The following is a 23,551-nucleotide window of genomic DNA, read 5'->3' on the forward strand; positions in this document are numbered from 1 at the left end:
ACTCATTTTCACCTGCATGATGTCTCTTCTTACTACATTTAAAATTTTATTGTTAACAAGAGATTATTTTCCTGAGTTTAGCTTTGCTCTGAGCCTCAATTTCCCTAACTTAGAACAAGGACACTGAAATCTTCTAAGAGACATTCTGTGAAGATTTAATGGAATAGCATGTGAAGCTGGGTTTGGGGCCATAGACTGCTGGGTTATAGGCGGAGTAGACTCTGTATCTTAAAGTCAGAAACAGCAAGAAGAAAATAAAGATGGGTTTCCTGGGGTTATCTGCCATTAAGTGGTCAGACTTGAAATCGTATACATATAAGTAAACTACATGGGCCAAGCAAGTTATATTATATATCTAGGCATGTATATAATAATATAAAATAATAATAATAAAGAAAAAGAAACTGTGATGTTGAGAGGGAGCAAAGGGGTGTATTTAGATAAAAAATGAAGAAAAAGAAAAATGTATATGAAATCAGTTTTTGTAAATTCTGTGCAAACAAGGTCCTGAACACAGCAATAAATGTATATTGGCTGTTTTTACTCATTCCTCTTTATTATTGTGAAAAAGATGAGTGTTTCTTTGTGTCCTCTGGCCCCTGCCAGTGCTCTGTTTATCAGCAACCAGAGCTGAGTGATGCCGGCGTTGGCCCCAAAGAACTCGGAGACTTGTTATGTGGGTTAGACTGGAATACAATAAGAAATGAAGAACAGAACAAGTGGACTTCTGTAAGGGAATTATACTACACCCCTCAGGGGGCCAGAATAGGGAAACTTTCAGGATGGAGGGAATCAGAAAGCCTTTGGGAGAGCGCCATTCTTTAGAAACTGGAAGCCTGGAGAAGCTCATTTGCCCCGAGTGAGTCTCAGAGAACTCACTCAGGGGAAATTTGGTATTTGGGGGGCGATTCAACCATAGAGTCTATATATTTAACACATATGCGGCATACCCTGCTTTTCAGAAGTTAGATCAGAGGAATTAATCTTGAAAATCATTCTGAGTAGTTTGTTTGTTTGCTGGCTTCCATTTAAACAAAGATTCAAGAGACTGTAGATCTCTATGACTGGTTTCATATGAGGAAAACCAGACTTTCTGTTTTGTTTAAATATTGAGCCAAATAATGGATTTCTTAGGCAGGTTTGCATTAAAGTCTCAGCTGTCTAGGTCTTTTATAATAACTTAACTCTTGATTCTGGTCAAGTTGCCGGTAGAAACCTTCCAATGTCATCCTTCAGTTGGAGCTGAACTCAAAAGTGGACAGCAAACTTAAAGCCCATGTTGTCACAACATCCTGGAAGTGAGATCTCTGTGTTAGTGACTTTATTAAATGACCTCTGTATTCTCTCCTGGATTCTTGCTTTGAAATGTGCTTTCCTTGCTGGTAACATCGAGGGTTCAAGACTAGAGATGACAACAAATCAGCTGTATACTTCCTTTTTTGTTTTTTTGAGACAGTCTTTCATGTAGCCCAGGTTGACCTCCAACTTGTTATGTAGCTCAGGATGTCTTTGAATTTCTGATCCTCCCTCCTCCATCCCCGAGTGCTGGACCACTGAAGAGCACCACTGTGCCCAGCAGTCCATCTTCCGAAGAGTCAAGTGGAAATGATTCATGTATTTTCCAGTCCAGAATCAAACCCTCTCATTGAGAACTTAAAGTCTTATTTCAGTGAAAGCCTTCTAAACAATATTTATTTTTTGGGGGGTGCCTCTTTGGTTCTTTGTGAACCTGCTTGCTTTTGTTTGTGTATTGGAAGCCTCCTTTGGTAACAGCTAATTTTAGGTGACGTTTAACCTGGGCTCTGGGATGCCCAGGTAACTGCTGGAATGCTGTTCCTGGGGTTATATGTGAAGCTGCCTCTGGAAGAAGTTAACATTGGATCAGCAGACCTGAGTGAAGACTGCCTTCCTTCATCCAGTGTCTTGAGAACCCATGAAGGACAAAGCACAGAGGAAATGGACTGGAGAGATGGCTCAGCAATTAAGAGCACATACTGTGTTTGCAGAGGTCCTGGGTTCAGTTCCCAAATACACGTCAGACACTCCCATCCACTTTTAACCCTAGCTCCAGGGAATCCAATGCCTCTCATTTGCATACACCCCCACATACATATACATAATTAAAAGTAATAAAAAGAAAATTTAAAAACACAGAGAAAGGGAACTCTAGCCTCTGTCTGGAATGGAGACACTTATTTTCTCTTGTAAGAATTGGTATGAAATACTGGAAGCACTAAATGAAATAACTTAAGGCAAATCCTTCAGGCAGGATTTTGACACTTTAAAAACCCTCAGTAAGTATTATACATTATTATTAACTATCCTATGGTGTTGTAAGTGTGAATATTGGCACAAAACGATTGCTAATTAAAATTTGTTCTCATGACTTTATTCTGTAGACCTGTAGATAGAGCCTTCAGGGTTTGCGCAGGGAATGGAAAGTCCCTGAGCCTTCCTGAGAATAGAGGAAAATCCTGCAATGGCAGCCGAGCTGCAACTCTTCTCCATGCTCCTATCTTCAGCTGTTGGGAGTGCCCCACGCTTGCCAGCCCAGGCTTGGTAAAGCTTCATCTGTAGATCTTCCCACATCATCTTAATTAGGAGCGGCTGTTCTTCCCGTCTTGAGTCACTGTACTGCACCCCGCCTGTTTATCCTGGGCTAGTTTGTTAAAACATAACATATCTCCTGAGCGGCCCATACACTCCATTACCAGCAAGGAAACCCCCTCCCGAGCCCACAACTTTAACCTTTCTCATTCTCATTTTTTTTAGCTGTAAAATGAGGACAACAGTTTCTTTCTAAAAGCAATGTTATGAAAGTTAAATAAAGCATGAAGCATTTGGTGGCCTACACTGCTGGCTTATGTATGTTGTGAGACCATGTTAAAAAAAAGACAAAACCAACATAATAAATGAATAGTTAAATGAATGAATAAGTGGATGAAAATAAAAAAATCACGTGTGACAGCGTGTGTCCCTCAAACTCCTGTAAATCGTGGTGCTTTTGACCCACATGGAAGATGAGTTTGCTTCTCTGTGTTCTGTGCCCCTTCCCAGCACTCCTTACACACACAGAATGGAGTCACTGTGGACATTGCTTTGACAGGACCCGAAGACTGGCTTCATGGGTTAAACTGGAATAAAACAATATATAAAATACACAACAGCACGAGAGATGTTCTGTAGAGAGTTATAACACAGCACCAGGGAACTCAGAATCAGAGGACAGCTGCTCAAGTGTAAGAGAACCAGGAAGCAGCCTTTGGGGTGGAAACTGAAGCCGAGGGAGGGAAGGTGTCATAGGTGACAGCTGCAGGCGGGGTAACTGAGGCTGAGGGAGGGAAGGTGTCGTAGGTGACAGCTGCAGATGGGGTAACTGAGGCTGAGGGAGGGAAGGTGTCATAGGTGACAGCTGCAGATGGGGTAACTGAGGCTGAGGGAGGGAAGGTGTCGTAGGTGACAGCTGCAGATGGGGTAACTGAGGCTGAGGGAGGGAAGGTGTCGTAGGTGACAGCTGCAGATGGGGTAACTGAGGCTGAGGGAGGGAAGGTGTCGTAGGTGACAGCTGCAGACAGCGTCCTTCCATTTCATCACAGGCCATTCAACTTCAGTTTAATTTACTTCTTCGTGACAGAGTCTCACTAAGTAGTCCTGACTGTCCTTGAACTCAGCAGAGATCTGCCTGCCTCAGCCTCCAGGGGTGCTGGCATTAAAGGCTTGGGTCATTATTCCTGAGCCTTCAGTAGATCTGAAAACTCTATACGACACAGGAGATATTTCCAAAGGACACCCAGAGAAGATTAGCCTTGAGAAACATTTGAGAGTAGTTCCTTTTGTTTCCTTTTAAACAGTAGCTTTTAAACAGCCAAAGAGTGTGGACTGCTTTGATAGGTTTCGACTCTGAGAAAAAGACCACCTTTTTAAATATTAGGCAATACTCATCTGCCACTAGGCTTTTGGTATGGTAGAATAGGGCTTGTTTTCTATAAAACCCATCTTACAATGATGCTGAGAAGTGACTGTGCTCTGATTAGGAAGCCTTTGCCCAGAGCCGTTCTTGCCAGAACGGATTGGCTCCTGCGAAGGCAGGCTATCACAGAGTGTGCCTCTTATCTTCCGCTTCTCCCACAAGCTTGTACTTGTCCTGAATCTGCATCAAGAGCTGAAGCTTCATCATGGGGCCCTTGCCAGAGGCTGCCTCCCAATCTTAGACTTCTGGTCTCCAGAACCACGCCCCTTTAAACCTTATCCATTCTCAAGTGGTCTGTTGGGTGACAGAAAAGAGATTACTACAACCAAGTAATTTGCCCACCTATGTATTTTGCCTGCTTTTCTTTTGCTTTCTAATTAAAAAAACAAAAACAAAAACAAAAACACAGAGAACATATAATCACGCCCGAGCAGATTTAAAAGTTTTCTTTTTGGAGACAGGATCTTGCACACTGGGCTATGTAGTTTACTGGGCTATGTAATTGTTTAGGCTCACTTCTGATCCTCCTTCCTTGACACCTAACTTGCTGAGCTCACTGCCACGCACCACCATATCTAGTCAGGCTTTTCCTAAAAGGTTTTTAAAATCCCAAGGCTATCTAGACATTTCTTTCATTTTTAAAGTTTCGTTTTAAAATTTACCTTTTAATTTGGAGGACTTTTCTGTTCTGTATTCACCCATATGTGTGCACTGCCTACAGAGCACTACGTTTCTCTTGTATAGTGAGTTAGTTTCCCTATGCTCTAGGGAAACTAGTCCATGTTTTTTTCTTTCTTGTTTTTTTTTCCAGATTTAGACTGTAAACAGACATAATTTTCTCTTATTGAGTTTTATATTCTTTGTGTGTTTATTTCTATAAAATTACATATTATATGTAGTGTAATAAATTTTTCAACTTAATGAGTTGTTCAACTTAACTCATCCTCTTCAAAGTTAGATTAAGGAAATACTCTGATTTATATATAGCAACGTAATTGATTTTAATTGACTCAAATACAAGATTTACAACATTGAACACTCGCTTTCATGTTACAAAGAGTTGTATAGTAATGAGGTTAGCAAATTAGTTCTAAATAGGATTGAATTTTAGTTCTATTACAATTTCTAGTTTAAAATATGAATAAAGTTGCAACAAATACAAAAATTGTCAAACTGGGTACAGACATTTTGGTACCCAAGTCAGGTACCTGTGGAGGAATGAATTTGACAACCTGTGCAATGTTGGAGACCTCTGAGGTGAGATTGGCTTCATTACTGGCCTGAATCACAACGTAGAACCTCGTACCATTTTCTATTTTCAAAGTTTCTGGTTTGAATTCAAAATTTTCTTTTGAGCCAGCCTCTTTAGGTATCAGACTAGCAGTATTCACTAAAGTAGCGTTCTTAAAATCTTCTTGGAGATCCTGAGAATGCTGACTCATTCTGATGATGTATCTTTGCGCTGGAAAAGAGACAGAGACAGGTGTTCGTTAGAGTCAGGAGGACGGGTCTCTGCACTGCACTGCGCCTGCCTGCGTAGGAGTTACCAGCCTTGCATGCTGAGCTTTAGTGATGGAGAGCCCAGGAACAGTTTGTGTCTGGGTATCCTATCTCACTGACTTTAAAGACAAGGATAGGAACAGTTATTTAAAAAATTCTAGTCACAAAATCAGAGAAAAACTTAATTATCATTAATATCAGCTCTCCACCATGAGCCCAGGTTTCTTTTTAGAGAGACGTAGAAAGAGCTGAACTCAGTTTTAAATTATGGCAAGGGACACACAATGTTCATGTGCAGTAAAGACCGTGAGCATCTCTTGTGACTTTTTATTACGTTGAAAGAACAGTAACGGGGTGGGGGTGGGGGTGGGGCACCCAGTGAAAGACAAGCGGAGAGCAGCTGAGGGTGAGTCAAAGGGCGCAGAAGTGATGAGCACTAATTAATTACACGTGTGCTCGGGACCCGGTCCAACCCCGACCGGCACCTTAAGTTTACTCCTGCCATCTTTCTCATCTCTGGTTTTAAAAGTGTAAAACAGGACTTAGTCATTTGGTTAATTCAACGGAAGTGTTTGGCTGCTGGTATTCTGAAGTGAGATTTGTAAATGACAACGAGTGAAAGGTGTTTTGGAACACTTCAGTAAATAATTAACAGTGACTGGAGCCACAGCTGCTGGGAAGGGCAGGCGGAGTCTGCATGAGCACTGAAGTCCACACCGAGTTTAGAGATCTAATAGAGAAATTGTGATCTATCTGTCTGTCTGCCTTCCTCTCTATTTGCTTCTATCTATCTATCTATCTATCTATCTATCTATCTATCTATCTATCTATCTATCATCTATCTATCTATCTCTATCTATCTATCTATCTATCTCTATCTATCTATCTATCTATCTATCTATCTATCTATCTATCTATCTATCTATCTATCTATCTATCTATCTATCATCTATCTCTCTATCTCTATCTATATATCTATCTCTCTATCTCTATCTATCTATCTATCTATCTATCTATCTATCTATCTATCTATCATCTATCTCTCTATCTACCTATCTATCTATCATCTATCTATCTATCTATCCATCTATCTATCTATCATCTATCTATCTATCTATCTATCTATCTATCTATCTATCTATCTATCTATCTATCTATCATCTATCTATCTATCTATCTATCTATCTATCTATCATCTATCTATCTATCTATCTATCTATCTATCTATCTTTCATCTATCTATCATCTGTCACCTATTTGTCTGGAGTTATTTGTTTACCTATGTGTATTTTGTACTTAATTGATTTCTAAGAGCATACTTTGTCCCAGAGCCCAATAGTGTTTGAAACTGATCAGTAATTGAATAAAATTGAGTAAAAACAGAAATGTTTAGAAAATTGCCTTTGTTTACAATAATAGAACCCAACAGAATGGTGTTACTTAGTCTTCTCATTTAATTTAAAAATAGTTCAAATTGAGAGAGACAATTTGATTAAAAAAATAAAAAAAAACCTGGATTGAAATTTAAATTATTTAGACACGGATAATTTGGGCCAACTTGTATCTTTTGGGGTTTGAGTTTTTACATCTGAAAGTAGCCACTCCATAAACGTAACAATGGGCTGTTGAAGCCACTCCATAAATGTTACCCAGAATTAAGACTTTGGGGAAGTTTAAGCAAGTGAAAGACAATGATTTTCTTTTAGAACATTTTAAAACTCAACACTTAGCTCACCTCTTCCTTTGTCAAGGACCTTGCCAGGGGCCGTCCAGGTAAGGTGGATATGATCTCCTTCAAACTCGGCCTCCAGATCTGTGACTTTACTGGGTGGGAACACATGAGTGTGGTTGCCACCAGGAGGCGCTCCAGACACGGTGAAAGACCCTCCAGAGGTTAATCTGCTGAAGTCTTCCACTGGAGCGTCTGTGGCTTCTGGAACCTCAGGTCTGGGTGGATTCAGTGTAATTTGACCTACACCCCGGCGGCAACAACAACAACAACAACAAAAAGTGACTTTCTATGTTTTCTTGTCTGTTCTTGTAGGTTGATCTTGCAGCGACTCGGTGCTAATGGTGATTAACAGCTGACATTGAGAAGTGACAGTGTGTAGGGAAAGAAAAGCGTGTTTTAACATCACTTTGAATTGGACGAGGGAACATTACAATTCTAGCTAAACTGTATTTTAACCAATCTCTGTCGAATACTTGTCTGTAAATCTTTTGAGGACGCGAGTTGTATTTTATCCATATCTGCAGCTTCAGCCTCTAGCACTGAGACTGCATCATAGAAGGTGCTGGGTGAAGTTTAGAAAGGTAAACGGAACGACAAGCTGTGTGTTAACAATTTGCAGATATACAGTCTATGGGTCCACTGGACCTGAATTTGATTTTGAAGTGTTCAGATGATTGATTACAAGGAATTATATCCTTGACTTTTCTGTAGTCGGTTGTATTTCTGATGCTTGCTGCGTTCATTAGACCTAAACCACATATATTTCTGTTTGAGGGTTACTTACCATTTTCAATGTAGCCGTGTATATATAGAGACTTGTTCGGTTGTTTTAAATGTAGTTTAGTGATGTGTTTTCTTGCCTGGGCCTTGACTTTTAGACTGTATCTCCCATTCCCATGGTACTCTGTGAAATATCTTGAGTAGATACCATCGTTTTTGAGTGTATCAGCACCTTGGCATTGAAATGTAAGAATTAGTCATCTAGTAAGAAAAATAACAGTTGTGACTGTGAGCACAGGTGATGTCGGTGACGTCACAGATAAGGGAGCACAGTTTCAGGTCTATGAGTCCTAGGGTCAGACCATTTTGCCTCCAAGTCTGTCTTGGTCACATGATAATCCTGTGTTTTGGAAGTCATTCACAGTAGGACTCAGTCCTTTTATGGTGCCCATTTGCTTAATAATAGCTGTTCTTATTTCATATAAGAAACTTATCCAAAGACGAAAATAGAAAGAAAACAAAGTGCATTAAGACACTGACAATGGAGATGGAGAAAAATTGGGCTCAACTTCCTTCCATGGGTAAAGTTAAACCGCTCAGGAACTTTAAAGATGGCAGTGGAACTTACAGCCGTGCAAAGGCCTAACAGATTACAAGTAGACTTCGCGCACTTTGGAATACAGTTCTTTAAGCATACAGTGGAAGCGTTGAGAAGAGTGCAGTGAGAGAATTTTAAGTTCAGTGTCGATGCCGGTTCCCATTACCTGCCCCGTTGTCCCACAGCTCCAGTGTGACTTGATGTCCATCTTCGGCTTCTATAATGGCAGTGACACTGGCTCCCAGGACAGGCAAGAACCCTTGGCTGACTCGGGCGTAAACAATCATCGGGCTTGGGTACCGCGCTGTGTCTTGACTCATGTGAGCAGTCGCAATGACTGGGAGCATGGTAGGACTTCTCGCTCGAGTGGTCACTGTCACCGTTAGCAACTGAGATATGACATTCATATTTAAGAGGCTGTAAGTCCACGTACCTGTCTGGAAAAAAAATATATTTTAAGAGCTTTGATAGTATTCTCTTACTCTGTGCTTAGGATATATAATTGCCTAGAAATGTAAAAAGAAGAATAATAATTACTTTTTTGATGATGGGAATGGAGCAAGCTGTGCTGGTGCACTGCTCAGGTACTGCCGCAGCCTAAACAATGACTTTTAATATCTGAGTTCATAAACTAATAACGTGAGAATGAATCCTTATGTGTTCTAGTAAGCTTATTTTTAAGATGAATTATCTGGTACTGTTTTAGTATTGGGAACATAGAAGGGGCCTTTCTTTTCTACTATAAGTTGATAGTTGATGAAAGCCAAAGAACAGACTCACCTCTGCAATGCCTGGTACTCGAAGTCGAGCAGAGTCTCTGTTTAGCTTATCGTCTCGGAAGTCTGAGGTTGCGTATTTTTTTCCTTTCGGATCATAAAGAATAATGTCTGGCTTTTTTACTGTCCAGGTCACAACAAAGAACGTGTCGTTGCCAACGGTGCTATCCACCAGCACTGTACCATCTATCCGTCCCTTCCCTGCAATAGTCAAGGCTTTGCTCTCCAACTGTTAGAGAAATAAAAAAACAGACATGCTAAAACCTCAAATGTTGTTACTATGGAATTCCAAAATTTAGTTAGTTCAGTGTAATTTTAAGTTTTAAAAAGTATTTCCGTTAAAATAATTAAATATTTTTCAGTCAAATCATAGTTAAGGAATAAATTAAATTATTCAAATTACAACGAGTAAAAATAATCTTGTAAGGAATAAAGGGCTGTAGGAGATGAGGCACCTGTGGGCCATAGAAAATCAACTTCAGTAGGGAAGTGCTTTCTCCGTACAATGGGATTGCTTTTAAGGAAGAGGAGTTAGAGAATAGTTAATAATTAGGATGATGGGAGTTCACTGCAACAGTAAGAAGACAAAGGGTTTTGCTGACCTGCAGAGCCTGCTGGGAGATGTTGCCACTCCTAGATGAAATCCCACTGAAGGCATCGATAAGGCCGTTTATGTCTTCATTGGCATAAAAGCGAAGCCCTCCTAACGGGGAATTTCAAATGGGAAGACCCCATTTACTTTGTGTGGTCATTGATCTCTTTAACAGTCTATTTAAGATACTTAACTATACTCCACAAAAGATTGCTTTTCAAGGTCCTCAGCGTTGTAGTGTCCCGGGCAGAATTCTAAAATTACTAAAACCTTGCTCAAAAGAAGTGTGATAAAAACAGAGGGAAACTTAAAGTATTGAAACATTTTTCTTAATTGGTCATCAGTCACCAGAAGGAAGTGCATGCTCTCTTAGCGAAGTCCAAATAAAATATAAGACCACAGAAATGAACTTTATGCCTGTTCTTAGAAGCTAATGACTCGCCTTTAAGTTGGATCAAAACCACATCAGTGATAATTCAATGTTGACTCTTTAGAATGAAGATTGATGAAAACAGTTAATAGAGACGATAAGGAAGAGGGAGGTTACTTGCATGTAAGAAGCTAAGAAAGAATAAGTTGCAGAGGAGAAATGATTGCTTAAAATATAATATTCATTACGTACTTGTAGAACTAATAAATACCAGCAAACCCACCAGGAAGATTACTGAAGTAGCCCACACAAGGCTTAGGGTTCGTTAGGACCCGACTGAAATACTCCACGATCGATGAGTTCTGAATGGGTACCCAGTCAGGACTCTTAGGCAAATCATCGCTAGCCCCTAGGCCTCCGTTTGCTCTTCCTTAGAACTGGGATGTCCAAACCTTTGCTGTGGGCTCGAATGTGTTTTTAAACCGAGAAATAGTCTTGGGTGCAGTTGAGAAACCATAGAGAAATAAGGTTCTGATTAGCGGTATTGGTTGAAATCAGGGGAAGAATGAATGATGACAGCGGATAATGGAGAATGTGAGAAGTCCGCAATGGAAGAGTGGAAGGGAGGAGAAAAGAACCTGAGTGGGAAGAAGCCTAGATTAATTTTGAGGTGGAATTTTTTGAGCAGTTTTCAGTGTACTGGAAAGAACACGTGTGGCAGAACAGACTACAGGGGATTGCCAGTCCAAACTCTATTCTGAAGTGTACCGGTCATGGTTGACAGGGTCTCCAGCTTTTGGGAAGCATCAGGCCCCAGAGCGATGGTGTGGATGACGGCACCACTGTGTTTGACCTCCTCAAAGCAGGAACTTATTTGATCATCTTCTCCATCTGTCAGCAATACGATCTCAGAACCGGAAGTTGTCTGGTTACTGCAGGTAATTGCCTGAACGGGAAAAGCCACATTACTAATCACAGGAAAATAATTTCTGAATAAGTGAAAAGCAAGAAAAAGCTGCTGTTTAGTCCTGGGGGAGTCGTTAGGCTTCTGCTTCAGAGTGAGCTGAAGAGAACCTTTGTGTTATCGTTCCAAGCCACAGTCTTGGTTTACCCAGTCTTCCCGCGGGGCACAGAGTTGCCACAGAGAGCAGGAAAGGGCACTGCTTTCTTCTCACAGATGACTGTTTTGATCAGGTTAGAATGTTCTTAAATAAGGAGCCCAGGAACTCACGACCCTTGCTGAAAGTTAAAAGTAGACAACGGCAAGTGATAGAAATCAATTTTCTTTTTTAACCTCGAATCCTTTTCTGAGCCCGTTGCAAATTGAAGTTCCACCCCCAGCTTTTCGAGGCAGGTTTGCGCTGATCTCTAGATACGAGCTCTCATTCATCATTCTTATTAGATTATTTTGGATTGTAGCAGTGCTATCAAATGTGACCATGCCAACCAAGGATTCCTTTTCAATAATTTGAATTAAATACAACTCTGCTGCTTGGTTCATTCGGATGAGACGAGTGCCGTTGTTTCCCTGTGAGAAAAAAAGAGACACATGAGCAGCTCTGGAGTCTCTCAACGCCTCGTCAGATCGGTGACACACAAAAGTCACCAAGAATCTTGATAATATAATTCATTGGTGTATTTTAAAGTGCAATTAAATATTTTTTAGTTAGAGCTCAAAGTTATGAGATAAAATTATCCATGATCTTATAATCCCCCTCTAGTCATCATTTTTAATCCCACTGTTTCATTAGCATAAACATATGCGTGTTAGTTTATTAGAACTAAAGTAAAATTAAATTATGTTTCTTTATATTTAACTTATACTTAATTTGAGAAAGTCATCAGAAAGTGTCTTACGGCATTCATGCTTCCAGATTTGTCCAGCACCAAGCAGACTACTCGCTGTTTGGACTTCAGCAATGAGAATGCAGGTGGAGGCGGTGCTTCTACTCCTTCCATGGGAGAGGCATTCCGGAAATCAGCAGACTCCTTGATTACGTCCCACGTGCTTCTGCGGTTGCACATTTTATTTTGCAGGTTTGGAGCTTCCGTATTGTGGGTTTTTTCTGTGCAAAATTCAACCACCTGAAAAAAAAATCAATGAATGCACAATATTGTAAAAACTTGTAAGGGATCACCTTCTTTTCCAGAGATGAAGTTAGTGGCCACATGCATCCTGAAGAGGATTTGTCTCCTGATGAGAATCACTTTGTGATCGATTGTTTGGGCACCCGTCTTACGTGCTTGGGGTGGAAGTGAGCAATGCCATCACCATGTAGAGCTAACGCGTTTTTGGAGATTTCAAAGTTAGGTCGTCAGTGAAGATTGGGGGCTGCTCATGTGATTAAGTGAGTTCCTTGTTTCCTCACCTAAACTTTTGAGGATCTCCCATCCTGAATGAAATTTAAGGGAACAGTATTATGGCTCCTGGTAACTTCTGTCCCCTAAAAGCAGCATAGGAGAGATGGCTGGTTTTATTGTCTATGCCGCACACCTCCATAGTTAGCCCAGAAACTTGAGGACAGGCACTAGCGATCTAGTTTGTTATCATTAGTGTTGATATAAACAGTACCCTTGAGAGATAATAAAAGCGTAAGAGATGTAGACATTTCTCTGAGAGATGAATCGCACTTAATAATTCTGCCAGTGGAAGTTTTTATTACTATAAAACACCGAAAGTTCTCTAGGTTTTGAGAACCTGGAGGAAGAAGGAAGAGCATCCTCATAAACAAGCGCAGTGTCCAGAAAGGAGACATCCTACAGTAAGGTCGCCCAAACTGCTTTTAATAGTCATTTCATTACTTTAGTCCCCAACACCACACCTGCAGAGTTAAGCTCAGATACAGACTTATGGGCATAAATATATGTGTGTTAGTTTAAACGTCTAAATGCACATTTACATTGTGAGAGTTTGTTTCTGACATGGCTCAGATTAAAATCTCCCAAAATGGGGTTGTATTGGATGGGGGGGGGAATGTGCATGCGAACAAAGCAGTGCTTCACATCACTTCCTGGTGTGCACTGTCTGTCAACCTGGCCCCTCTGCCCCTGCCATGACCATTGTCTGAATCAAGTCCCTCATCTGTCGATGGCTGTGGCGTCCCAGCCCGCGTCCCTGTCTCACTCAGCCTCATCTCATGGCATCCTTGCCTCTGCATGGTATCCATTCCTGGGAGAATTGAGCAACCCTCTCTTCATTAGAAAACATTAGCTTTGTAAGTGCCCATTTGTAGGCTCCGCCCCATTTCCCGCCTCCTGCTCTGCATGCATTCCTTGCTTCTGTAGGACTTCTTTCCTTCTCTAGACAATGCCAGAAACCTTCACCTGAATTCCCATTCACCCTAATGGTAATTTTGCATAAATCAGGAAAGAGAAATTCTATTGCAGGTTCCCATTTCCCTAAAATTATTCTAATGAGCATTAGAATCTTCAATGACTACGACGGAAATGTTCAGATGGTTCTCAACTTGTACAGTTGCACGGACCAGCTCTACCTTGTCCTACTTTTTGTCAGTCTGTCTCACTGCATAGACTTCCCTCCCTCTGACAACTTTGCCAAATTCATACTCATTTTCAAATCCCAGCTAAAAGCTCATCATTCAGAAGCCACATTCTGACCTTTATAGTAATACTGCTTCCTATATCTGTGTCTCTTCCTGCTTTGTTTTAAATTTTTCTCTCAGTACTCTGACTGTTCTCCTTCCATTACTTCATCAGAAAGATTTATCTTTAATTCTTTACTTGATGTCGACTCCTAACACAGCACTGAGCTTGAAACAGAGAGGAGGATGTTAAGGGAAGGAATGCACGGAAGAGAACATTCACCATTTCATGTCAAAGTCATGTATGTGCTGAGTCTGAGCTCAGAGCTCAGGGTTTTGTATGTGATATATTAATCTGCAGCATGATGGTTAGAAACTAGTCCGGTGCTGGATAGGATATCTGGTTAAAGTATAGTACTTTTTCCTGAGTAGCATCTTGTGGAATCAGCATCCCTACATACTTGCTCAGGTGCAGAGCTGTCTTCCTTACTGCTCGGGTCCCCATAGGCTGAAGGAGTTATGTCCTCATAGATTCATGCCTTGACAATGCAGGATTTGGAACAGGCAATGTGTTCTGATCATCCTCTTGTGTCAGGGGATTTCTTGTCTGTTTTGGTGTTGAATTCTTTACTGATCTAGACTCAGCCAGGTAAAGTGAACTGTCCTTAATCCTGTGTCGGATATTTCCTGAAGGGAGATCCACTTAAAACCTGGGCTAATTTACAAGTTTCAAAAGAGAGCTTCAAGTCTATAAATTGACTTGAACTTTCATTATTGCCTAGATGCCACAGCAATTTTTAATTCTATCAGTGAGGTAGTATTTGTTGGTAATAAGTTAGTATATAAGGAATTGCTTATTTTAATCAAGCTGGTCTTATAATTTAGAGATGTAACTTTAATTTGTATCTTAAGTACTTTCTTATCTAAGATATTCTTACATTTGCATGAACTTTTACTATGCAAATACGTTATGTTTATATGAGTTAGGACTGGATAGTGTAGCAAAGGAAATAGCCGACAGTAAACAGACAACCTTCACCAAGACAGAAAACACAAACGGTCTACAACAAAGATTTGTGAATTTTTAAGAAACTCAAAGAATTCAATGGCAAAATTGCCCAGCAAAAACATGATTAAAAATCATCAGATGATCCAAATGGGAATTTTTCAAGAAATACATGCAATGGCTGGTAGGTATATGAAAAGGTGGTCACGGTCAGTAATCATCAGGTAAGTGCAAATGAAAGCCACAGTGAGATATAGCCTCACTCCTGCCAGATGGCTGAAATAATAAAAGACTTTAGAGAATGCTGGAGAGGGTGCGAGATGTATATCCAAAGAAAAGGAGACCAGTGTGTTTCAGAGATAACCAACATGCACGTTAGTCCCAGTGGTCAAAATATAGACTCAACTTACAGAATCAAGACTTTGCATGAACATGATGGAGTCCTTGGCAGTCTGGGATTTGTCTGGGATAAATGTACATTTTGGTTCAAGCAGTCCTGTCTTTGAATCTCGCCGGCATTGCCTTGCTATGCAGCTGCGTCCCCGACATTCCTGGACCACGTTTCTGCCAGAAACGTCAGTGGAACATCTATGGGAAAAGAATTGGGTTACTTTTGTGGGGCTAGCCATTGATCCCTGGGTCTGTGCATCTAGGCATGCCCTCTACCACAAAGCTACACCCTCAGCCCCAGTTTTGATGAGCCCCATCCTGTTTTTATATTGAACCTAGGGGAGTCAGCAATAAAGACCAATGTTCTAAAACCCTTTGTTCAGTGGCAATGCTGCTTGGTCATGTATAAACATTTCATTTTGACAAAAGTAGGCACAATGATTGCCAGTACATACCCCTGACTTTAGTAAAAACTGTATTTTCACTGCACACTCTTAAACATCCACTGGATTCCTGATATGATCAATAAATCTATTTTCTCTGTGGTTATGGGATAAGACAGTAATTTCAAACTTAAATGGATATCATAAAGATTAAATTAGTTAAGAGTTACAGGGGATTTTTTTTTAAGTGAGGAAAGAAAGTCAAAATATATTTAAAATCTTAAATTTCCAAGTATAAACTACATGACTTTAAATGTATAGTAATTTGTTGTTTACATTTTTATAGTCAGTAAGTTAATTATAAAAGAATTGGAAGAACAATGCATCAAACCATTGGATTTCACGATAAAGATAATTGTCAAATCCCTGTCAGAGGTTAGTGTAGAATATGAAAAGGATTCTAAAAACTTCTTTATATGTATAATTTCTTCCTATTCATACTTCGTGACATTAGCTGGTTACACGCATTTGTTTGTACTGCAAGGACAACAGAGGTTGGAATGTCTTTCAAGAGAGGTGACTCTAGGGTTGACCCCCAAGCTTAGCTTACTCATGGTGAGATTCAGAGTTTCTGCTCCCACTATAGGGAACTCAGAAATGTGGGCTTAGAGCCTTGCTTTCACTAATGTTTATCTTTTATGACTGATCACAAGGAAATGCATTCATATTTGATGTTTTAAATACTCATCATTTGATAATCCTTTGATGGTTTTTACTTTGTTAGAGAAGTACAAAAGCAAAACAAAACAATACAAAATCCACATTCTGAAGGATCTTTAACTCTACTGGGAAAAATCAAAACTTCTTGGCAGCTAAGGCTGGTTAGCCGAAGTCTGCGAGAGGCGCATGCGTACTCTCTGGGCACTCTCTTCCAGGCATCTAACCTCAAATGGGAGAAGCAGAAAGATCAAGCCGAGAAATAATAAGGGTTGAGTAGGCATTGTCTAGGCAAGGGGTAGTTTTGTGGCGTGACAGTCGGGATAGGAGGCCGCGCTGAGAGCAGCCCAGCCTGTGTACAAGACTCCAGGCAGCTTGGCACACTGCACACCGCAAAGGGACAGGATTAGACGTTTCTCTATTGCCTGATTTAACTGACATTCTTTCATAGTGATATTTCCTCCAGACACTGATTCCTATCGTTCTCAACATTTCTTCAATATTCTACGTGTTTGCTCCCTTTAATTTAAAAGTCAAATTAAACATTTTACCATACACAGGGCTTGATTACATGGAACCCCAGAATTGTACTCAAACTACCCAACCCAGAGAGCTGAAAACATAGGCAAGAAGGCATAGAATCAGTTTAGGTTACATTGTGATACCTTGTTGCTTCGAGAACGTTCTTTCTGGACATGTAGAAGGGTTGATCTGTGTTATATTCATCAAATACTCCCCACCGGAGATGGGCCCACTCATGGACAAAGACTCTGCCTGAGAGAGAAGATTGTCATCTGTAAAACTGTGGTTAAAATAACTCAAGTATGATTTCCATCTACTTTAAATTCCTTGCTCATCTGCTAACCTGAGCTGGAGACCTCTAAAAATCAACATAATTCAATTGCTCCAAAAAACAAAAGATAAAATAGAATGAGACCAACAAATGACTCATTTAATTGTCAAATTTGTATATACAATAGGTTTATTTTAATTAATATATTTCTAAATGAAGGTATTGTTTAATGCTTGCTTTTCTTATAGTCCTGGACATTAATAGCTGTTGTTTGCTTTTCCCCAGTGGAAATAAGAAGTATAAAATAGATATTTCTACCTCGGGGTCCATAGATACGTAAATTGTCAGTCAGTAGGAAGTTTGGAGTGAAGTGTATGTACTGCCCTCTGTCTCCACACTGTCCATATTGAAGTGTGTAGGGATCATCTCCATATTTCAGATAAGGGTCAGCAACTATGACATCTGCCTAAAATGCAGAACAAACCCGTAGTCAGATTTCTAGAGGGCTAGAAACGAGATTTTACAAACAAGGATTATCTCATTTACACCCATAAAAGTTAAATTACTAGTTTTATTCCCAACATGATTAGCATTTATCAAAATGTACAAGTATTCATCTGTAAAAGGCACAGGAAGCAGGATAGGAAGGGGATGTGACACCTACTTTGTCATATGATTCTCGTTTCTGCATTAAGTACTCGGATTTTGACTTCCAGGTCATTGGGACCAAAATGCTTACATTCCTGAAATAAAATCTTCTTTTGCTGGCTTCAAACAGGTAATTAGAGGCTTGGGTTACCATTTCCTGACAAAATTAAAAGTGCCTTGTGGTAACAACATCACACAACAAAGTTTGCATTAACGTATGTACACAAACCAGAAGTAAATCAAAACTCCTTTTCTCAAGCAGAATCATTTTACAAAGTTCTTAAATCTTTGTTTCTTTTCTTGTGCCCAAATTCACGTGTGTTTTTGCCTGTCTACCCTTGAGGTCGGCAGTGTAGGCTGGAGATAGTTGTGAAGATGTTACAGAAATAATTAGAAGTCTGTGGGAGATGGTTGGAAAATTGTGTGAAGGGTTAAAAGTTTAATTTAGCATTCAGCAATCTGTAGCCTACAGAGGAAGGGAAGAGTTGCCAAAGAGGATCATGGCCAATATCCCTGGCTCCTAGAGCTGACCAAGACAGAAGATTTGCATTGCACTGGGCGTCCTCAGCTGGACATTCAGAAACCACTGAATTCTTGCTTCAGCTTGGAGTACCAGTGAATAATAACTAGGAATCTGGTTGTTCTCCTCATACTGCTGCTTCTGTTGGCTTGGATAAGATTATAAAAGTCCTCCTGGGAAAAGGTGAGAAAGTGAATGCTGTCAATCAAATGCTGCACTCCCTCTTTTGTGCAGTTTTGACAAACGAGCGTGAGATCTCTGTCATGTTATTAGCAGGTGGGGCTGGTGCAGATGCAAATGGTGAACATCTTTATGAGCAATGAATCCAATGCATTGCCACCAGCAGAGAGCAACTGAAGATGCTTCTCCCACTCTAGATAACTGCAACAAATGCCCAAGAGGCAGAAGGTAACACTTCTCTACACTTAGCCTGCGCTGAGGACAGAGTGGAAGAAGCAAGGAGCCTGGTGACCCAAGGAGCAAGTACATACATGGGTGATGAAGAAAAGCTACCCCTGTGAGTGGTCAAAGGCGGCCTGGGTTAGTACTCCAGCAGACAGTGGAAAGTTGAGTGACTTGGATTTGGTCCTCTTATGTTTTCTTGTCCCTAGTGTCCTGGGAAGCAATATATGGTGTACAGAATGTTTTTCCCCGGGCGGTGAAGTTTGCTCACATCTGAATCTTATATTTTTAAGGCCCCAATTACATAAGTTGAGAATTATGGCAGATTGTTATACTTGATGTTGACTTTGTTTTTAATGGACGCACTGTGCATAGAGAAGAGACCGCTGAAAATAAGTGCAATGAACCTTTCTAATTAACATCAAGCGTAATAACAGACAGAGTTTCACCAGGTGGTGGTAATAGAAATATGAAGGGCTGATTGGTTTCAGTTTTGTCACTTATTTTATGACTATGCATCTCTTAATTTCTCATTTGCATAAGAGTCAGAATCCTTGTGCTTCACCACATCTTGGTGATACCGAGAGGATCTAAGAATAGAGTACACATGCTACCTGCTGATACCTTTTATTACAAGTACAAGTAGAGACACACTGACTTCTAACGTGTCGAAGGTTCTCTTTAAAGTAAGACAGGCAAGGATTTTAGGTTTTCCAAAGTTGGGCATGTAGGAGCAACTGGAGAAATGCGTAATACAGCAGCTGCTGGGATTTAAGGATACATTTGCTATATAGACTTTGTAAAAGCAGCATCATTAAGATAAAATATGAGAACATTTCTCCACTTGCTCTAAATCATTACCTTAATTAGTTAATAATTTATTTAGAGCATGGACACTGATTTTAATATATAATAAAAATATAAAGCTAAGCAGATGCTCATCTTGACTATAGGTAATATTGCAGACATGATGAACACAGTCAAAGCAGCCTTGGGTAAAAAGAATTACTGACATGTAAATATGCAGCTAATAAAACCGTTCTTACCTTTATGCTTTGGATGAGTCTTTCATCTTCTGGTACACTGGGGTTAATTGCAACGACCACTCCCTCGTACCCATTGTTGTTGAGATGGACCATGGAACTCTGTGTCTCCTGCAGGAGATGCAGGCTGAGGAGCAGAAGGACCTTCAGACCTGGCACCATGTTTGCACATGCTAAGTGAGGTGGCCACACAAGGAGGGTATTTATGTGTCTGCTCCACTCAGGAATTTGGATCGCGACCAGAATATTTGCATGGGTAGAGTGAAATACTCCTATTTCTTGTTGACCTTCCTTGTTGCATTCATTCTAGACATCGCTGCTGAATGTCAGTGGGGATTATGGCAGATACATTCATTATACTTTGGAAGACAGCTAAGGCAACAGGTATTTAATGAAGTGAGCCATCTTTTTTGGGTTGTTTGGGTAGTTGTCCTCATAGTTGTGGGTATTTTTCATTGTCATGACCACCACTACCACCATCATCTAGCAATGGAAGGTTAAGTCTTCAGGGCCTGTTCATAGTGAGGGGTGAGCAACTGAGAAAAAAAAAGCACCAGGAAAGAGCAGATGAAAAGACTTGTATTAAAAAGCGAACAACAAACAGGACTGACGTGGGAATGGCAGTGGTTATGACTTCATATTGGTTCTTGAGATGGCATGGTACGAGCACAATGCTTCCACACGGCTGTGGATCAAATGCAGACTTTCTTTTATTACCTTCCGTGATAGTCACATGTTTGTTTCAGCTTTCAAACAGTATCGACTCTCTAAATGCTTTTGTAACTTGAGAACGTAATAGACTTCACCTAATATTTCTTTCTTTCTTTTTTTCTTTTGGATTGAATAAAGAGCCTTACAGCTTGAGACAGCTGTCCAATGTCATTATGAGCTGGCTCTGGAGCCAGATCGATGTGAGCCTGACTCCTCGTGCTGGTGGCTTAATAGTCACGTATTTCTTTGTTAGGGTTGTGCGATTCTTCCTTAAGCTTTGTCTGTTTTCGAAGTATCTGAATTATTATGAAATGCTGGCAATGCTAAATGAGTTAATCTAGAGAGAAAACTTCATGCATGTGCCCTGACTCGGAAGCAGTCTTGAGAATTCTCTGCCCTAATTCCTTCAAACTGTGATGTCTAATTTTTTGCTTTTTATTGTAAGAAATACCCGGGAATGTTATTCTTTTGGTCCCCGCCCCTTTCCACGCCCACTCCCAGCGACCTCTGGTCTCTCGGAGTCATCCTGAATCTTTTCTCTTCCCTCTCTCTCTTCTCACTGCCCCCTTTTACGTGTGCACATGCGCCTATCTCTCCCCCTTCTCTCTCTCTCTCTCTCTCTCTCTCTCTCTCTCTCTCTCTCTCTCTCTCTCTCTCTCTCTCTCTCTCCTTTAATAAAGCTTTATGTCTAAAAATAGCAGACATGGCATGCTAAAGGCTATTTGTTAATCAGCTTCTCGGCTTTCACGAGTAAATTTTGTAAAAGTGTGAAGATTGTCTTGTAAGCTTTAAATGGGAGAATGGAGAGCTGGCCTAAGACTAGAGACAGAACTGTGGGTGCCAGAGTGAAGTTTGTAACTTCTTGGAGTGCCTTCAGTACTATCTTAATGTTGCTAGTCCAGTCAAGATGTGGTACCATTTATAAAGTCCTCCCAAAGAAATGGTTTTCTTTTCCTTGAACTTGCTTGAGCTGCTGTTATTTCGTACTGCTGGCATTGCTTTGACTGTTTTGACAGATACAATACCTTTTCCTCACTAGACTGTAAATTAGCTTGGAGGTAAGGGATTTATTTTTAGCTTCTCAGCCTCAATTTTGTTACCTGTAAAGTGAGAATAGTAATACCTGCTACAGGAGGTTTGTGACGCTTAGGTGAAACAATGTGTGAAGCTGGATTTAGTGGCTGGCACTTCTGCCTCATATAGGCAGACCGTGGTACAAGCAAGCAAAAAAAAACAATAAAAGAAAAACATCCTCTGAAAGACTTTGTTATGTTGTTCCGGTACATGGCAGACCTCCATAAATTCACATTTATTCTCTGATCTTCCTTATTCTTTTAAGTTCATGTGAAAAAAGCGAGTGCTTCATGTGCCCTTCCTAGTGCTCTGTCTTCAAGTACAGACCTGAGAAAACTCTGGCATTGCCTCCAAAGATCTCAAAGCCTTGTTGCGTGGATTAGATTGGACGAATAGAGGATTCAAACAAGACAGAGTAAAAAATGTCACTGAGCATGAGGAAGCCAAATTTGAAATGGTTTCTTGTGATGAAGGAATCACAAAAGCACTTGGGGCGGGTCATTCTTTACACAATGAAAGCATGGAGAAGCTAAGTCACCTTCGGTTACAGTTTCAGAAAGGGACAGCTTTGGGCTTTACTCTTGGGCAATTCACCTAGAGGCTACGGTTTGAAAAAAATATGGAACATATGCTATTTTTTCCAAAGGATGATTAGAAAGGAACTCACCTTAAAGTTATTTTGAGGGTTTGTGTTATAAACAGGAGTTGTCAGTTGGAGACTCAAAAGAATGTGGAGTGCTAGGATTGACATTGTATGAGATAACTTTTATTCTGCTTCACTCAGGTTGTAAGATGGAGTCTTCAGCAGCTTTGACTTAAAAACTTAAGTTTAAGTAGAATTCCTTCAGTACCAAGTCACCCATTTTTGATAAATACATGGCAGAAAATCTTCCCATTCCATTTCAACTGCATCTGAAATCAAGGTGGCCAACAATAAAGATCATATCACAAAATTTTAGAACCACCATTTCTTTAAGTTGACTTTATTAAGATGATTTCTGTGTTCTTTTCTTGGCTGTCCCCAAAGATTTCTCCAAATAAAGCAGTGTGATTGGAAGGGCCTAAGTATTATGTAGTAGCAAACCAGTTTTTAAAAATGTGTCCCTCACCCTGCCCCCCTCCCCACCGTGACAAGCTCCCTATAGCCTAGGTTTGATCTCTAACTCTCTATGTATCCCAGGCTGCCTTTGAATTCCTGACGCTCTGCCTCCTCCCAAGGGTTGTGCACCTCCACACCTGGGCCCTCTATCTTTCAAGGCAGTAAAAATGCCGAAAAGCCAATGTCAGTCTTTGTAATATGAGATCTAGTCTTTGTGATGTGAAGTCTATCTCAGCCATGATTATGGCACGGATTCTGACCTTAGTGAGACAACACCACACCACACACCCACAGATGTTCCAACGCCTTTGTTCTTGGATGCCGTAGTTAACTCACATGCTGATTGTGCTGCAATAGCTTTCTCCATAACCATGAAACTGAAGAATTCAGTGAGCTTAGCATCTTGATTTCCATGTAGACAGCTCCTGAAGTCTGTGCATTGGCTTTTCTTCCCCTTACTGTTTCTTTTATGCCATCATGGTTAAAACATTTTTATCATTGTAAATTATTTTTATTGTTTGCTACCGATTGTCATGAATTCAAAATTATTATTTTAGTTTTTATTAATCTATTTACTTATTCATTGAATTTAGTGAACACTTAGAGTGCAACAGACTTCTATACAAGGGCATGCAACATTGTAGAATTATGGTCTTTGTCTTCTTCAAATGCTTAATGATCCTGGGTGGGGTCTTAGATGCTGGTAATTGTTTTGATTGCTTTGATGTTCATCTTTTTTTTGAGACAAGGTTTCTCTGCAGCTTTGGATTCTGTCCTGGAACTAGCTCTTGTAGATCAGGCTGGCCTCGAACTCACAGAGATCCTCCTGCCTCTGCCTCCAGCATGCTGTGATTAAAGGTGAATTTTGTTCACCTTGTAGATATATATTTCTCAGTAGCCAGGAAACTTGTTATGCTTATTAATCATTTTATGGATGACACAGAAATAGCTTTTCTTTTTTGGTT

General features: G+C 40.3%; 1 protein-coding gene and 1 pseudogene across 1 annotated transcript; one reads left to right on the forward strand and one right to left on the reverse strand.

Moving 5' to 3' along the window:
• Positions 1–5,100: 5,100 nt before the first annotated feature.
• Positions 5,101–19,864, reverse strand: LOC119801066 (calcium-activated chloride channel regulator 3A-1-like). Its single transcript, XM_038311520.1, has 14 exons — positions 19,706–19,864; positions 17,754–17,894; positions 17,408–17,555; positions 16,962–17,070; positions 15,217–15,394; positions 12,116–12,343; positions 11,553–11,786; positions 11,027–11,204; positions 9,899–9,999; positions 9,301–9,525; positions 8,687–8,957; positions 7,987–8,154; positions 7,206–7,442; positions 5,101–5,432 (listed from the first exon to the last, which is right to left on the reverse strand). The coding sequence occupies exons 1-14, from the start codon at positions 19,862–19,864 to the stop codon at positions 5,101–5,103; spliced, it is 2,709 nt and encodes a 902-aa protein (XP_038167448.1).
• On the forward strand, positions 18,145–18,802 carry LOC119801127 (annotated as a pseudogene).
• Positions 19,865–23,551: the final 3,687 nt, after the last annotated feature.

This window comes from Arvicola amphibius, chromosome 14, assembly GCF_903992535.2.
Source record: "Arvicola amphibius chromosome 14, mArvAmp1.2, whole genome shotgun sequence".
In the NCBI taxonomy this organism is placed as follows: Eukaryota; Metazoa; Chordata; class Mammalia; order Rodentia; family Cricetidae; genus Arvicola; species Arvicola amphibius.

Excerpts from the sequence above, each read along its gene's own strand:
- LOC119801066 (XM_038311520.1), bottom strand. The coding sequence starts at position 19,864 with ATGGTGCCAGGTCTGAAGGTCCTTCTGCTCCTCAGCCTGCATCTCCTG. Across the intron at positions 10,000-11,026 it reads GACCCTGTCAACCATGACCG|GAGGGCTTCGCTTTTATGCC; the intron begins GTACACTTCAGA and ends ATTCCCCGTTAG. Across the intron at positions 7,443-7,986 it reads ACACGGCTACATTGAAAATG|GTCAAATTACACTGAATCCA; the intron begins GTAAGTAACCCT and ends GCCGGGGTGTAG.